Here is a 16,847-nt window from a genome sequence, read left to right as displayed (position 1 = left end):
TGGCCACAGAATCACACGAGCAACATGAAATCATTCTCAACCAAAAGAAGCATAATCAGAGCCTCAGAGGTGTTTTGTGCAAAGCAGGAGTTGGGAGAAATCAACATTATATAATTTGTTGGCAGAGTTGTACAATTTGTTCAGGATAACCAAACTGTACAAAGGGAATTTTATTGTAATCTTCACTACATAATCTGGAGTTCAGGACCAGGCAGATCAAATGGTCAGGTTTCCTTGACCAAAGAAGCCACTCGCTCTACCAAAGAATAAATTCGAAAAAATAAAAAAAAAACACTTGTATTCCCTCCCTGTTGAGTAAGACAAATTCTAAAGGGATGGTGTCTAATACTATGGGTTTGCTAAACAAAACAAAAACCTCTTTTTAACTGTACCGAGTGTTCTTCTATAGTAACAGACTAACGATCAAATTGTCAAATTTTCTTGAATGCCAAGGAATGAACCGGTTATATTTCCTCCTACGTCGGGGAAATTCTCACATCCCGGAAGGGATGTCACTTTGCCTTTTCGATCAATCTCAACTGGATACTTCAATAGATGACCCCTCATCTCTGTTACCTCCTCAGCGGCAAATTGTTTCCAGTTCATCTCACCCATTGTTCTAACTCTCCTAACACATTCAAGACTCTCTGGTTCTCTAAAACAGTCCTCAACAGTTCCTGTGTGCTCTGCCCACAGAGACATTCTATATCCAAATATCTATCAAGCAAAACATTCGCAAATTCAGGCCATATAAGTGAAAAAAAAAACATACAAGCAGCTGTAACTATGTCCTGTACAGATACTAATAACTCAAAACTGTACCTGTCCAAGAGGACTAGAATGATTTCTCGCCCATGTATGATGAGGTTGGTAAGACCCCATTGCTATTTCAGTGTCTCTTGTTCCTTCCATAGAGCGTTGATTGATGTTTGCAGACCCTATTATTACGTACTCATCATCGACTATCATTCCTTTCGAATGAACATATATCATAAATCGCCTGTTTTTTTGACTGAATGCCTGGAAACAGGAGATGCAGGACATGTATAAGTATATTTATAGTAAACACAAGATTTTTTTTGAATTAACAACGCTAAATATTAGAAAAATTGCAACCCTTCCTCTCATTCCAAATCAAGACCAGGGAATTCATAGGACATATGGCTTGCTGCTATCAAATACAGGCACCTACTACCTAGAGGTGTAAACGGCCCCTTGGTTGTACCGTGACCGCCAGTTTAAGGGGTAAAACATTTACCTGTGGGGTGTTTGCTGCATGAGGAGTTCCAGAAACAGAGGTATCATTTCCATCTATAGCCTCACGATTACCAAGACAGAAGAAGTTTAAATAGTCTTGGGGGCAGAATGCACCCTCCAACCCCATTTCCACCAACGCCTTGTAAATTGTCTCATACATCATTTGCATCGTTTTGTGCTGCAATAATCAATACAAGAACCCGACTTAAATACAAAACTGAACACAATAAATAGTAGTAAAGATTAGCCAAGTAAACGTATCCCACCTGCCAAAATAGAATTCTCTGTGTTGCTGCACCAGTTGGAACACCCTCTGGCCACATTGGAATGACAATATACGCAGCGAATCTCTGGTTTGCTCGGATTTTCTCAGCAATCTTAAGGGCAATTTCCATGGGTATCAAATTATTAGCACCTGCATAAACATCAACAGATAGTTGACCATAGGACCACGATTGCAAATTCTAATTTTACAGCCAACGATAAACTAGCATATCAGCATAGGTTCAACTTGAAGATCCTTTATCGAGTGGACCAAAAGTTTTAAGACAGTTGAGTACTTCATGCTAACCCATGCACTGTAGAACTCATACTCAGCCACTATCAATTTAATCTTAACTAAGGCGTATAGCTACCAATATGGTCTCTCCAAACCAAAATGTTCCTCTTTATATTAGAAGAGATGATGACTATCATTTCAATCTTGAACAGCAGCAGTTTTACCAAATGAAAACTTTTCTTACCTAAGTCTTTATATTGACTCCAATTGTATGAAGACCCAATAAAATATTGATTCTCTATATACAAGAAATGCTGTGCAGCTCGGATGGCCTTCACATATGCTGTATGTATGCTCATGTCAATCAGCACATTCTTTCCGCACACCAGATTCTGTAAGAAATAATGCACTAATCACCATTGTAAACTCAACTACCAGAACACCACGGTAAAGAGAAGTTCAACAGTAAATGTTTTACCTTCATTGTTGCTTCTTTTGGATCCTTTGGGAAACCTTTAACAGAGTTTGAATCAATCGAACGAAAGATCTGCATTGGTGAAATGGCAGGGAAAGCTTATTGGTTTTTTATAGTTTAATATTATTATTTTTTATTTTTTGTTAATATATAGGAACTAGGTCCCGCCCCATTTAATAATCGATCAAGTTCCAGGGGCAACCTCAGTAATAAGTTATAATCTCATTACCTGAACATGCCAAGTTTCAGGATCGTAGTCACTAGTGGAAGCAGCATGGGATGCTCCAATTATGTCTGGGATCCGTTCCAACTTGAGCAAAGAGTCATTGTAGGTACTTTTTTTCAATTTCTTCATCCCTTGTGGTTTTGAGGCCTTTAACCAGCGCTCCTCGAAGTTGGTTAGAACATCATACGCTGCTGGACCATCAAGCCTAGAGTGCAAATCATGCCATGGCTCTCTTGGACAACCAGCTGTGCTACCCTTTGAAGAGATTAAATATATACCAGAGAAAAAATTGCGTTAGTTACTTTAAAAATAACAGTATCACACAATATACTGATTTCTTGACCAAAATATACAAGTGCTTAGCCTATATACAGGAAGAAATGACAAATTTGTTTTTTATTTTTTATTTTTTTACTGGTGGTCTAACTGTATGTCTGCATCTATATTATGAATGATCATGTGAGGTAAAAATAGTAGCATAAAATTAAAAGATAACTTTCTATTCTGATTTGACCTTTCCCCCTAGCCCATGTCTTATTGCATTTTGCACTTGTTTCTTCAGATATCTTCAGTTAAATACACATAGGGACATCTTATTTCACAAGATATATATCAGTAGCTTCCAAAATATTTTGCAGAATATAAATTGTGCCATTTGGATAGTGAGAGGTTAAGCTTTTTCAAAAATATTGACCATGAAAATAAAAAGACAAGTCTAATAATTACCGTGTACGTTGGGTTGTGATAGTCATCTTTATGCTCTGTTTTCAACGTCTTAAATAGATCGTGGTTTGGAGTATCGTATCGCCCATCACATAAGTCAAGTCCTCCGACAAAAGCTAAGATTTTCCTCCGATTATGGCCGGCATCAGCATCCACAATTACGGTTTTCTGATGGTGTGTATAGATCGTCCCAACTTCCTAAAATTCCAGAATCATGAACCAATTCAATGCCACACATTTCACAACACAGAAGAGGACAAAGATCCAAGGAATAACATGAAAACCAATACATGAAAAGAAGTTATATTACTCCTCAGTTACGCTTGAATTTCAGCTAAGAAAGGTCAAACAATCCATTGCTTTGCCATTTTTTCAAGCTATACTAAAATGTAAAATTAGCTTATTAAATACGAAGAAATCAATACACTTTTAGTTTATATTTATATGATCTGGAACTCTGCGCCTTCTGCAAAGCAATATATGGAAGAATTATCATGTGGAGTTCTTTCTCTTCAAAGTTATTGAGAAGTTCAGTGTCAAATTTTTAGTTTGCAACTCATAGACAAAGAGAAGGCCTCACGATATATAATGATTTTTCTCAAATTTTGCAAGAAAGAGAGAATGCTTGCAAATCTCCATAAACTTCTAAACAGAAAATAATTGATCATGCCTTACCCTTTGCTTAACCCAGCTATGTCGTTTTCCAGCAGTGCGGGGGCAAAGCAACACTTGCACCGAGGAGTGCTTGAAAAACCTCCGAATTTCCTCATCATGGGTTTGCATGATTCCATCCTGCAACAAATAATTTTATGATATATACACAAATTATAAGGAGTTGCTTCAAAGAATCTCACGAATTGTGACGTTTTAAAAAAGTAAACAGTTCAATGATATATATAGGATCCCTTAAGATAGTAACTTGAAAGTTTGATACTTACTGTTTTATAGCCCAAAATGCTCCTTGAAGTTGGGTCATCCCACACAAGCAGCAGCACTCTCACTCCTTCCTGGGACTTAGATCTTAGAAGATCACCTATGGTGACATTTGATGCAGCACTACCATCCCGAACCAATTTGACATTGTGCCAAACTGACCAGCCAGCAATGTAAATCAAACGCCGTGCTTGACGTATTGCATCATATATGTCACTCCAACACTTCCCATGGACATATGGCCTCCCCCCATCTAAAATCAGGTTAGGAAGACAACCATCTGGGACGTGAGCATCTTGATAAAGAGTAACTTTTCCACCAGTCCTAAGAGGAAAATAGGTGCCAGGAACTCCATAGTAATCAGGGCCTGCCCCAACTCCATTATGGTAAATGCTCAATCTCTCAATTGGAGTGTACTGAATTGAAAGACTCAGGGAAGCTCTGGATTTACAAGGCTTTCCACTAGCATTCAGGATTGGGTAAATTCCCTCAACTCTTGCTCCTGAATATATGACTTCTACTGGAATTGCCACGACTCCAATAAGCTGGGATCCCACAAGATCACTATCTTTAACAACAAAATGCACTTCAGCTGCGTAATGCGCTACTGGAACATTGAAATGTTGCGTCCAAACAGGAAATTCAGAATTGCTTATCACATATGTCCTCCCAATTACAGCATTTGCAACTGAAATCGACACATATGGATCACTAGTGATCCCACGGTTAGACTGCCCATCAGCCTTGTTTGTTCCAGTCCCTGGAAACCTCATCAGCATATCACCTAAAGTCTTGTGGAACATGTCCATATTTGGCAGGTTCTTCGCCTCATATACCCAAATATCCAGATTCCCATGTAAGAGCAAAACCTTCAAAGACCCTTTATTCTGTAACGGAACAATCTGTAAACTCTGGCTATGTTGTGATCCATTAAATGAACTCGCTTCTGTCAAAATAGGAGCTGGCGGATCAAGCTGACCAGAATAAGTGCTACTTGTCTCCCAACTCGAAAAGGAGCTATTAGGATATCCATAAAACTCCCCCACCTTATCATACCTTGCACTCGAAGGTGCTGATGGTGCCGCTGAATTATCAGCTGTAAGGTTCTCAGAAAAATGCAAGTTACTCAAAGCTTGATCCAACGGAGGATAAGCAGGAGCCTCAATGCCTACAGGACAGCTCTCATACCTCTGGTGAAGAGAGAATCTACTAGCACGCAAAGGGGACTGGTGGGGGCTTTCGGGTGGAGGGTACGCCCCTGACTGCTGATACTGATACTGATTAGACTCGTACTTAAAACTACCACTGCCCTGGTGCTGAAGGGTTGGCAGAGGGCCACTCTGAGGCCGGGCTGGCGGGTAGGGATAGAGATAAGGGTGCTGACTGTAGTCGAAAGAGTTCGATTGGAGGGATGCTGAGGATGGTGCATGTGAATAGGATGTGGGTGATGGTGGATAGGAAGTAGATGAAGGAGGGTATGTAGTTGAAGAAGGAGGGTATGCAGATGAAGGAGGTGAAGCTGAAGAAGGGTAAGGATATGGGGAAGGTTGATAAGGAGGGTATGAACTATAAGGGTAGGGATATGGAGCATGGGAAGGACCAGGTGGGTAATGATCTGGTGGAGATGAATATTGGGTAGGAGGGTATTGATCTGAAGGAGGAGGTGGGTATTGGGATGGATGGTGATGTGGGTATGGGTATGCATTCTGGTATGGTGGATAGTATGGTGGTGGAGAACCATTGTTGTCCATCAATGGAGCTCAAGTTTCTTGTGCCCCTTTTTCTATCACAGAAACTGAATCAAAAGCTTGTGTATCTGTAATGGGTTTTCTATCACGACTCTGTAATACATGTATTCTATCTTCAACTTAATCTCCAATTCCAGCTAACACTGGAGTTTACACTATTCCAATCACACAAGCAAATAAAGATTCAGTTTTTATTGCCCAAACCAAATAAAGATTCAATCTTTGAGCCTAAACCATATAAAGATTCAATCTTGGAGCCAAAGATGAATTGGGTTTTCAAGTCCTAGCGAGAAAACAATCCTACATAACAAGAAACGCTGAATTAAATGACGAATGTAAGGAAAGCAAAGCGTGTTAAGAGATCACAGGAGGAGAAAACTTAAAGGGGTTACCTTGTGGGAATGAAGCAACAGAATTTAATGAGGTTGGGCAATAGTTGGGGAACCTTCAGAGAAGAAGCTGCTCCACTTTTTTGTAAGGAAGAAATCTTGGTCTGAATCTGTCCGTGTTTGACAAAAGCGTGTGCAGTGATTAGAGATGATCGTGTTTTGCTCGAAACAGAAGAATTTCGCGTTTTGTTTCACCCGCCGGTTACCCTCACCGTTGGTGTACACGTGGACAGAGATGGTCAGTCTTAGAGAGTTGAGACAAAATCAGAAGAAAAGGCAAGACGGCCCTCTTAAATCTAAATTAAATCTTAAACATCGTTAGTTACTTAATTATGGGATAATGACGCAATAGACTGAATAGAGCCGATGACTAACTTGAATTTATCAACATTTTTTCTGTAAATGTCTTTGAAAGAACATAACGGCGTCCGGTATTTGGTTTAGTCTCATATTCTCAAAGGGGAGGTCGTCGTCAAGATTATAAGGTCAAGTCATGGCACACTGGTCTGGTATCTTCTTCTATAATTTCACTAGTTATTTGACAACTAAAGTGGCATCTACTATCTTGTCTATCTAGTAGTATTTTTCTCCTTCAAACTTTGAGTTTTCAAAGTGTAATCAAGTAGTCTATTACGGTTGCATCAGCTATGTGAAAAATGTGACGTTCATTCATGTCATGAAACACATAATGTGCATTTGTCACTGGCTTTTTTCTTCCGGTTATTTTCCAAAGATGTATAATTCATGAAAGTTTCTATTCATACCTTCCAAAACAGCACTTAGATCACTCTCTTTTCCCAATTTCGTTTTGACTTTTTCAACATATGTGAAATTATCAAATAGACATATAAAAATAAAACAAGAGAATTTTCAACCTGCCTAATTAAAAATAGAGAATAGAAATGATTTTTTTTCTTTTTCCTCAATCTTTTATTCATTTTAAGAAAACCCAAATTCAGAATAATAAATTAGATAATATGATTTAATTAATTTCATATTGTATTATTAAAAATACAATAAATAACATTATTAATTTTCATATATTAATTGAAAAGCTACATAGAACTTTTGATAAACTTTAGTTAAGATCTGAGAGAGAAAATTGTTCAATAGATGTTATAATTTTTTGTGTTGCTTTTACTATTTGGTGAGTTTTAAAATAATGAATGAAAAAAGAAAACAAAATTAGATACCGGAAAGAGAAGGAGGGTGAGTTTTGTTGTGGAAAATGTGGCAAGATAGATAGATTGACTTTAGGTAATGAAACTGTTAGACGAAACTCTCAATTAACTAGAAATCCATCAAGTTGCAACAGCAGCCTGATCTTCTACGCTAGTAGGTCAGTTTAGTTCTCTTCTTCTTCTTTTTCTTCTAGAATGAATGATAATAATGAACAGATACTAACTGTTAGTAAAACTTGCATGAACCTAAAGCCTCTTCAAAATTACACAATCACTTTTATAATACTTGTGCATACTGCATAAGCAGGTACACGAACACAGGGCATCCACACATCATTAAGCAGATCATCGATCTTGAAACACATTTGCTTTCTCAGAACCAAGATGTAGTAGACTCGAGAGATGGGGAAAAGATTCCACCGTAAAGTTCTGGTCCAAGGAACCTTACAAAAGAATGCGAAATGGCCCTATTACTTGTAGTGAATCGGTCAACAAGTTAAGTCAGAGAAACAGAACAAGCACAGCAAATTAAGAGAAACAACCACAAAGAAAAGAATACAAGAACACAGATTTAAGATGATTCAGCAAATAGCTTTGCCTACATCCACCGGACAGAAACACACTTCCACTATATTAATAATGAGTACACAAGAAAGACTAAGAAAACAAGGACTATTCTCTTTCTATCTTTCTCCTCTGCCCTCTCTCACCCTCTAACCGAGAATGAAACACATTTTGCTCTTTGTCTCTGTGATGCCTAAACCTAGAGCATAACCCCTCCTTATATAGCCGTGAAAATTTTATTAACAATACATGACAAATTGTTCACTCTAAATTTTGGTGAATTTACTATCTAAAATATTAAAACGGTACATGACTTTTCCATCATGACCCAATTTTAGTACATATTGTTACATACTCCGTTAATTATTGTGCTTTCCGTTAACTTCATGGGGGCAAATTCGTCAGTCCAAAACAGCGAGCCCGACCCTCTCTTTCTATATTTCCTTCCATTCAGTTGGTTGCAGATTGCTGGGTTGTTCTTTTTTTGAGTAACCGACTCCGATTTATAGTACTTCTCCTTGTAATCCAAAAAGAGGACTGGGCTTGAAAATCACTACAATCAACATGATCGATCCATGTATAATTGACAAACCCACATCAGTACAAGCATCCTTTCAATCATCCAAATCACAGTAAAATTTATATGCTTTGCTCTCAATCAAAGTTTAATAGAGAAATTGTACGCTTGCATTCAATCAAAGTTAATAGTTAATAAACATCTAATAGGAAGAGTACCAAACTCACTCTTACAGGAAAAGCCATGGTCAAGAAATGGGGATTAAACCACAAAGATACGAATGCTAAAAACCATGAAATATAAGTAAAGCCCACCAAGCAAATCACATGACCAGTTAATAATGAAGATAAATCATCAGAGCTTTCAAGGCGCTGGGACGCCTGGACCTCTCTCTCCATGTAAGAAGATGGAGAGTTGGGTTTGGAAGATTAAGAATGGATGACGATGCAAAATGAGTTATTTGAATTTTGGGTTTGATGATTAAGATGGTAAGTTGGGTCTGGTGGGTGAGGATCTGGAAAGGGGGAGGATTGGAGGAGATGGCGACAACAGAGGACGAGAGGACGAGAAAGATGTTGGGTCATCTGTGTTTCTGTGGGAAGAGGGGGAGAGGGGAAATACTATGTTACCCTTTAACAAATGAATAATTACATAAAAATAACATTATTTTTGACGGCATTGACTAAAATTGGGTTGGAATATGGAAGTCGGGTACGAATTTGATAATTTATAAAGTTTCCCAAAATTGAAAGTGAATCATTTATCAGGTACCATTCTTAAAATTTTTCCTAATTGACAAACATGTTTCCTCACCAAATAGGAATCCTATTCCTAATAGTGGTAGGTTGTAAAGCCTCCTCCTACAAGGCTACAAGTAAACCATCATCAATAAGAATTCTATATCCTTACCGGAACACCGTACTCTAAGAAACTATCTTAAGAAAAACACATGGGCTGGAAACCCAACACTACTATGAGAGCACAAGGAAACAGGTGAAAGCTCACACCAACAAAAGGAGGATATCATCATTCAAGCACCTTGGAACTATCTGCCATCTTTGTTAAATGAAATTGCAGTTTCCGGACCTGAAGAAAAATGTAGTTTCAGTTTAGTTTGGAGGTTACATATACTGAGCACATATTCCAACAATGTCCCAAAATACTCGGTTACCACAATGGACTACGGGGTTCAGATGCACATAAGAAGTGGAACATATCCCAAGCATCCTAAATGTTATTCGAACAATCAAATGAGGTCGATATAACCCCTCCCTCTCTGTATCAAGTACAATTCATACATTATACCGAACTGACTCATATCATTCCTATGAAGTTAGATGTCTTATCCTGGAACCTTGAGAAACTCTATTAAGTGCTATAAACATTCAAAAGCATTCTGAACACCTATAAAATCAGAAAACAAACTGAACAGTTGACCAATCTAAACACATTAAGCACTTCTATACGGTTCCAGTCCCAGAAAGGAGTCCAAGGACAATAAGTTAACATAGCATACCCCAGACTAGAAAAGAAACTACGGAAACTACATTATCACACACATAACAAATCTACTCTTGCAGCTCTCTGAAACACACAGGATCAAATATTCAAGTTCCCAACTATCATGTTCAAGAAATCACAACATCAGTAATCTTTGACTAGTGACACTAGGATGTCAGGAGTCCCTGAAGACATCCATCAAACATACTTCCATTTCCCAGAGGCATTCATCAAATCAAAGATATGCTAAAGTCAACAAGAGTAGTACAATGAACAAAGGAAAAAAAAACCAATTTTAATGTAAATAAACAAACCTCATTCGCTCTCCTCTAACATAGTGCAAAACATCGTAGAAGATTCTTTTGATGAGTTCGAAGCAGAGTTTGAATCTTTCACAAAGATGGCTGATGTGAAGAAAGAACCTTCTGAGATCAGAATTTCTGCCTCTTCCAAAAGATAGAGCCTTTCATTTCTCTCACACGGTCACACCAGATCCGAAGAGGAAAAGTGTTTGTGAAACGGACAGCCAGATGGAGTTTTCTAGAGGTTCTCCATTGACGTCAAATTTGATAAGAAATAGATAGACCATGCTGGTGGTGTTGTACAATTTAATTACATTTACACTAACAGGCAAAGTCAATACAAGATGATGCTGACAGCAGGCCTGAACAAACATGCATCAAGCACGCCGTTTACTAAGACGCCAGGAGTTTGGTTCATGGTATCTGTCATAGAGCGGTTCAATACGTTCTTGACGCTTGCGCTTACTCATCTTGGTAGGGTCAGCAACTTTGAAGAACCTGGGCGCTAGTTCCACAAGCCATTTAGGGTCAACAACTATCACCTCCCGCATATACTCCTTTGTAGTCATAACCAATTCATGGTAGATGACCCAATCCGGTTGTCTCTGGAAGAGAGCACTGCTTGGATGAATATAAACAGGCTGATTCTCCACCAGGGTTCTATAACCCTCCTGAGGGTCCTTTCTAGCACCATGGAAGAAAAAGCCAGCAGTAATTGCCTTCCTAATCTTTGTAAAATTCTTTCCAGCACTCACAACATCCAGTTTATACCTGCAAAAGTAAGTAGTCAGAACACAATTCTAACCAATCCAACTATGAAAAATGTACGAAAACATGTAAACTGCATTTTAAAACTTGAATGCAAATATAAAATACATACTTATCCATGATACTAAGAAGCTGTTTTCTGACATCTTGCGCTCTCCTAAGAGATCGAGACTGAACGAAATTCTCAAAACACCAAGGCCCTGAAAAGTTTTTAGCTTTCCAAGCCTCATAGACTGCAAGTAAAGTCAGATGATCTCCTTCTGGCTGGAAAAACTTGGCTCTCTTCTGATCAGCTTGGGCTTGCTTTTCCCTAGGCCTATAAAATATATTTCCTGTCTGAATCATAGCAATGATGGTCAGGATCTCATCACTACACCCAAGGTCCACGCTGGCTAGTAGCATCTTAGATAATGGTGGATCCAGAGGAAACTCGGCCATTTTCCTACCCAACTTTGTCAGAAGACCCTCCTCATCTAGCGCGCCTAAACTGTACAGTTGTTCCATAGCAGAAATGAGTGCTTGGGGTGAAGGAGGATCCATAAAATCAAAAGACAAGAGATCATTTATCCCCATTGCTTTCATTGTAAGTGTAGTAGTCCCAAGATTTATCCTCTGAATTTCTGGAACTGAAGTAGGGGACATCTCATTGCGGTATGCACTCTCAGTGTAAAGGCGGTAACATTTCCCAGGCCCAGTACGCCCAGCACGGCCAGCTCGTTGCTTGGCTGACGCTTGAGAAATTGGGGTAATGACCAGTGAATCTAGCCCCTGCTTTGGGTTATAAACATTTTGCTTTGCAAATCCAGGGTCAATTACATAAAATATACCGTCGATGGTCAGTGATGCCTCAGCAATATTAGTAGCCACAACTACTTTCCTCTTACCAGGTGGGGCTGGGTCAAATATTCTTGACTGCATTTCACTAGGAAGGGCACTATATACTGGTAAGATAATCAACTCAGGCACATTTTTACCAAGACCTTTCATTCTCTCATAAAGTGACTGGCATGCAAAATCAATTTCTTCCTGTCCCGTCAAGAAAAGAAGGATGTCACCTTCCGGCTCTGTTAAGTGAATTTGCAGAACAGTGATTAAAGATGCATCAAGGTAATCACTTTCCGGCTGCTTGGTGTAGAGTATCTCCACAGGAAAAGTTCTTCCAGGGATAGTGAAAATGTTGCAGTCGAAGAAATAACCCGAAAATTTCTCAGCATCCAAGGTAGCAGATGTGACAATCAAACGAAGGTCTGGTCTACGCTTCACAAGTTTCTTCAATAATCCAAAAAGAACATCTGTATGGATTGTCCTCTCATGAGCTTCATCAAGCATAATCACAGAGTATTGAGACAGGTTCTCGTCGATCAGAATCTCTCTAAGAAGCATACCATCCGTCATATACTTGATTACAGTATCCGGCCCAGTGCAATCCTCAAAACGAATAGCATATCCAACTTCCTCCCCCAGACGACAACCAAACTCTTCGGCAACCCTTTTGGCTACAGACATCGCAGCCACCCTACGTGGTTGCGTACACCCAATCTTGCCCATTGTCGTGTAACCAGCTTCTGCAAGATACTGTGTTACCTGGGTTGTCTTGCCTGAACCAGTTTCACCAATAACAACAAGAACTTGATTATCATGCACTGCCTGAACCAATTCTTTCTTCAGCTTATAGATAGGCAAGCTCTGCCTCTGTTCCTGAATTGAAAGCTTTGACCTCTGCCCAAAAGTGACAGTCTTCCCAAAAGCATCCTTCTTCCACTCTGGCATGTCATAGGCGGACAAACCAACACCTCTGAGTTCCTGTGCAAGATGCCTCTCACCAGTCTCTGGCATTGGATCTTCCCAAGGACGATTCAGATCCTTTGGAATTGAATCCAGCATTGTTCTTTGCTGCTGTTCACGCACTTCCCTACGCTCCTTAATGAGTGCAGATTGAAGTGCAGCTGCACGACTTAATGAACCTTCTGGATTCTTGAAGATTTTCACAGGTGACATATCTACTGAATACCTGGTTTGCCCTTGCAAAAAGGCTGGCTCATCCTCATTAAGCTCAACCTCAAGTTCTTCCTCAGCTCCCTCTTCTTCAAAAAGCATCCCATCTGTTTCTTCATCATACATTGGATACTCTTTGACACCCAAAACACCCGAGGCAATCAACTGTTTGGCTTCCCACTTCTCTGGCGAGCTCATTCTCTTCAATGGCCGGCGAGATGGAACAGTTACATCCTCTTCCACAATCCTAATCCCAGAGAGACCCGTTCTTGCCACAGGCCCATCATCCTTTGATATTGATGGGTTTGTCCTAAGAGAATCATCCTCTGCGTTATTCTTCAAGGGAAGCAAATCCTTCCCAGTATGCTGATCAACATCTCTCATTGAAAGGCTCAACTTCTGACCAGAAATTGAAATCACCTTGACATAGACCTCTTGGTCTCTTTTCACCACATCTTTAGCATTTCCAATTCGCCGAGTCGCAATCTGCGAAACGTGAACCAAACCTTCCTTCCCTCTGAAGTCATTGAACTGAACAAAGCAACCTGTGTCCATCACTTTTGATACCCTACCCTTATAAACCTTGTACAATTCAGGCTCATCAGAATGGTGCAGTTCTTTCCTCTGATCCCTACTTCCTCTCCTATCATCATCATCATCTTCTCTGACGTCTCCATCCCCTTCATACTCATCCCTCCTGTGCTTGGATCGATCTGTATGCCTTCCCTTATCAGAATCATGATAATGACTATCTCTCCGCCTTTTATCTCTATCATATATATCCCTTCCCCTCTCTCTCCTGTCTCTATCCCTATCTCGGTCTCTGTCTCGATCTGAATCTCTTTCCCTACCTCTACCTCTATCTCTATCTCTACCTCTGGACCTATAGTCTTCACGCGCATCGCCCAATTCTTCTCTGTCATTTCGCTTTTCCTTGGTCTCCATCTCAATTTCCCTCTGGATATCCTTTATCCTATCCTTGTTATCAGCAATCGCCAAAGCCTTGAACTTGCTTTTACTACCTTCAGCAGTGCTATCTTTCTTCAAATTGTTCTTGGACTTTGCCTCTGGAGGAAGAATTGCGTGAATGATAGTTAGGAGTGTTCGGACAAAGTAATCAGGCATCTCAGCACCATGTTCCTTCAATTTGGCATCGAATTCATCCACACTCTCACAGTTTCGTCCCATCTCAGTTATGAACTCAGCAAGAACTTTGTCCGCAGTCCCTATATGAGTTTCCAACTCAGAGCAGACCTTGGAAACCAGGGAAAGGTACTCGAGCTTCTTTAAACCATCATCGGCAGCCATCTTTGAAGATTGTATATTCAAAAAAACTGCAAAAGAAAAGAGTATTAGTCTAGTCACAAGAACTATACAAAGACAAATTTCTCAACTCCGTACCCTCATCTATTGTTTCCTTTATTTCATGGTAAATAGAGATGGGATGACTAAGACAAATCACATCATAGTAAAAGCAAAAAGTAGATCAACAAATATAAAAAATGAAAGCAGAAAACAAAGATAAGTATACTCATGTCATCAACAGTCATAGCTCCAAACTTGAACATCAATCAAATAACCAAAAGAAGTATTGAGAGAAGGAGTGGTACGGTTAAGTGCAAGTCGTGTAACTATATGGAACACTACAGATCTTTTCCCAAAAATAAAGCCTTGTTTTAGTCCAGCAGATTTGCCTCTACAAATGACACATTCATGCTAGTTGTCTTTACAACCCAACCTCCCCAGCGAGGTCAGTGAAACTCTGGAACATGACCAATATGCAACAAAACCAAAACCTCAAATTGAAAAAATCAAGCTCGAAAACACATAGATAGTAGTATAGACATAGGTCTAAAAATCTACCGTAGCTCTTTCAATCAGCACATATAATTCCAATTCATAATTCATTAAATCAGATTAAGCAACTGGCTGATCCAATTTCGGTAACAAACATCTAATTTTCGTTCAAAAAATCATAGAAATCAACACGAAGACCAGCTCAAACACAGCCTCAATTTGCTAAATCCCAAAATGCACAACAGATTATCAAACCTAGCCGAACACATTAATCCAACTCATACAATCACACTACCTAATCCATAATCCCACATCACTAATCCCTAATCCAATTGAAATTACAACAACGAAAACTAATACTCCAGCTCAAACATATAAGCGATTCAAAATCCTCACAGGAAATTAAACCTAAGCTTGTACAGGTACGAAAATGGAGAAACAGAAAGCGATAAACCAAAGGAGGCTCAGAGGCGATGGCGTACCTGAACGGCGGCGGAGCAGAATCTCCGGTGCGGTGGACAACGGCGACGTAGTTGCGGTGGCGGAAGCGGAAAAGGGTTTCCACAAGAGGACAATCTTATTTGAAAGGGGTTCTTAAGTAGCCGTGTTAAATGGGCTGCCCGGGTCGGTTTGAGTAGGTCGGTTTTTTGAACATTCCGGCTTCAAGTCGGTGCTATTAATTATTGGAATTGGACTGACCCGGTTAAGAAATTTTACTTATATTCATAATTAGAGCTGACTCCGTCCGGCCCATTTTAAATTGGTCAAAACCGTGTTTGTATTGTGTTCCGGCTAGCTCATTTGCTTAAACATTAAGCCCGGTCCGATACACGGCTCAAGCTATTTCAGGGCGGGCTCGGGCCGTGTCAGGCCAAAAGACGAGCCGTTATAAGACATTAAGACATAATTAAAATAAAAATAAAAATTATGTAATTAGAATATTTATTTTATATAACTATTTAGAATAGTAAAATAAATAAAATACTACAACATATATCATAATCTAATTTCTAAAACGTTACATATGTCAAAATAATGACATTTTATTCACTACTTTAATAATATTTGTGAAATATAATAGTTAAAATAATGAAATAATCAAGAAATTTTAATTTAAAAGATCTAATATTCAAGTATAACAATGATAATTGTTTAAATATTTATATAAATAATATAAAATTATGTGTTTAATAGGCCGGCCCATGAATTTATTGTGCTCAGGCCGTGCCAGGCTCAAAACGTACTCGGACCGGACCGCTAACGGGCTAGGGTCAGGCCTAGGCAGGGCTCGGGTTTTTCGGCCCATTTGCCAATTCTAATCACAACTCACAAGAGCGTATTGTGAGAAATCTTCCAAATCTTGTCCCTGAGAAACCCTAGAAACAGTACGTTTTCTTTGATTTCGAAGCTTGTTGATCAATTTCGACGCTAGTTCATTTTATCCAAGTTGTGAATTGTAATGGTCATGCAGTTGAGAACAATTCCGACTTAGATTCCTGAAGCAGTAGGCAGAATATATATGTGTCTGCTAGAATGAACGGTTTTCTGGGGTGGTTGAAGATTGATCTGGTTGCCGGTGTTGGTGGTCAGATGAAGATGACGTTATGTGTCCTCTATGTGCTATGTGCGTTTCCACAGACTTTTCACTATTCCCATCAGCTGTTGCCGCTCCTAGCAGCCACTGGCCGGTTTACATGTATTTTGTGGTGGCTTTCGTGGTATATCTTCCGCTTGCAATCTACTGTTGTAAGCTCAAGTATATTGAAGAAAGCGAATGCCAAATTTCTCATATGCTGGATCAATGTAATCATGATTATGTCAAAAAAAAAAACTAGCCAAGTCTGATAAGCTTATCATTCGTGGCATGGATGACTCTTTGAAGAACAGCTTTGCAACAGATTCTAAGATTACTTTGACACAGTGTTGGCATAGGCTTATGCCCAGCCATAATCAGTGTAACTATTTGCATACTA

General features: G+C 39.4%; 2 protein-coding genes across 2 annotated transcripts; both read right to left on the bottom strand.

Moving 5' to 3' along the window:
• Positions 1 to 146: 146 nt before the first annotated feature.
• LOC126801619 (phospholipase D gamma 1-like) lies at positions 147 to 6,458 on the bottom strand. Its single transcript, XM_050529035.1, has 11 exons — positions 6,254 to 6,458; positions 4,119 to 6,161; positions 3,856 to 3,972; positions 3,184 to 3,378; positions 2,461 to 2,712; positions 2,235 to 2,303; positions 2,001 to 2,148; positions 1,524 to 1,672; positions 1,259 to 1,435; positions 823 to 1,020; positions 147 to 717 (listed from the first exon to the last, which is right to left on the bottom strand). The coding sequence occupies exons 2-11, from the start codon at positions 5,862 to 5,864 to the stop codon at positions 424 to 426; spliced, it is 3,345 nt and encodes a 1,114-aa protein (XP_050384992.1). The 5' UTR covers positions 5,865 to 6,161; positions 6,254 to 6,458; the 3' UTR covers positions 147 to 423.
• Positions 6,459 to 9,324: 2,866 nt separating this feature from the next.
• LOC126802376 (probable pre-mRNA-splicing factor ATP-dependent RNA helicase DEAH5) lies at positions 9,325 to 15,435 on the bottom strand. Its single transcript, XM_050529994.1, has 4 exons — positions 15,357 to 15,435; positions 11,195 to 14,411; positions 10,327 to 11,085; positions 9,325 to 9,598 (listed from the first exon to the last, which is right to left on the bottom strand). Exons 2-3 carry the CDS (start codon positions 14,383 to 14,385, stop codon positions 10,692 to 10,694), a joined length of 3,585 nt encoding a protein of 1,194 aa, XP_050385951.1. The 5' UTR covers positions 14,386 to 14,411; positions 15,357 to 15,435; the 3' UTR covers positions 9,325 to 9,598; positions 10,327 to 10,691.
• Between the last annotated feature and the right edge of the window lie 1,412 nt (positions 15,436 to 16,847).

The sequence above is a fragment of the Argentina anserina genome, chromosome 7 (genome assembly GCF_933775445.1).
Source record: "Argentina anserina chromosome 7, drPotAnse1.1, whole genome shotgun sequence".
NCBI lineage: Eukaryota > Viridiplantae > Streptophyta > Magnoliopsida > Rosales > Rosaceae > Argentina > Argentina anserina.
This window is presented reverse-complemented; position numbering and strand designations above follow the sequence as displayed.

What these genes read in the sequence shown, in the direction of transcription:
- LOC126801619 (XM_050529035.1), bottom strand. Translation starts at nt 5,864, where the DNA reads ATGGACAACAATGGTTCTCCACCACCATACTATCCACCATACCAGAAT. An exon ending in ATAGCTGGGTTAAGCAAAGG is followed by an intron (nt 3,379 to 3,855) that starts GTAAGGCATGAT and finishes CTGGAATTTTAG; the next exon opens with GAAGTTGGGACGATCTATAC. An exon ending in ATGCAGCAAACACCCCACAG is followed by an intron (nt 1,021 to 1,258) that starts GTAAATGTTTTA and finishes TCCTGTTTCCAG; the next exon opens with GCATTCAGTCAAAAAAACAG.
- LOC126802376 (XM_050529994.1), bottom strand. Translation starts at nt 14,385, where the DNA reads ATGGCTGCCGATGATGGTTTAAAGAAGCTCGAGTACCTTTCCCTGGTT. An exon ending in CTTCTTAGTATCATGGATAA is followed by an intron (nt 11,086 to 11,194) that starts GTATGTATTTTA and finishes TTACTTTTGCAG; the next exon opens with GTATAAACTGGATGTTGTGA.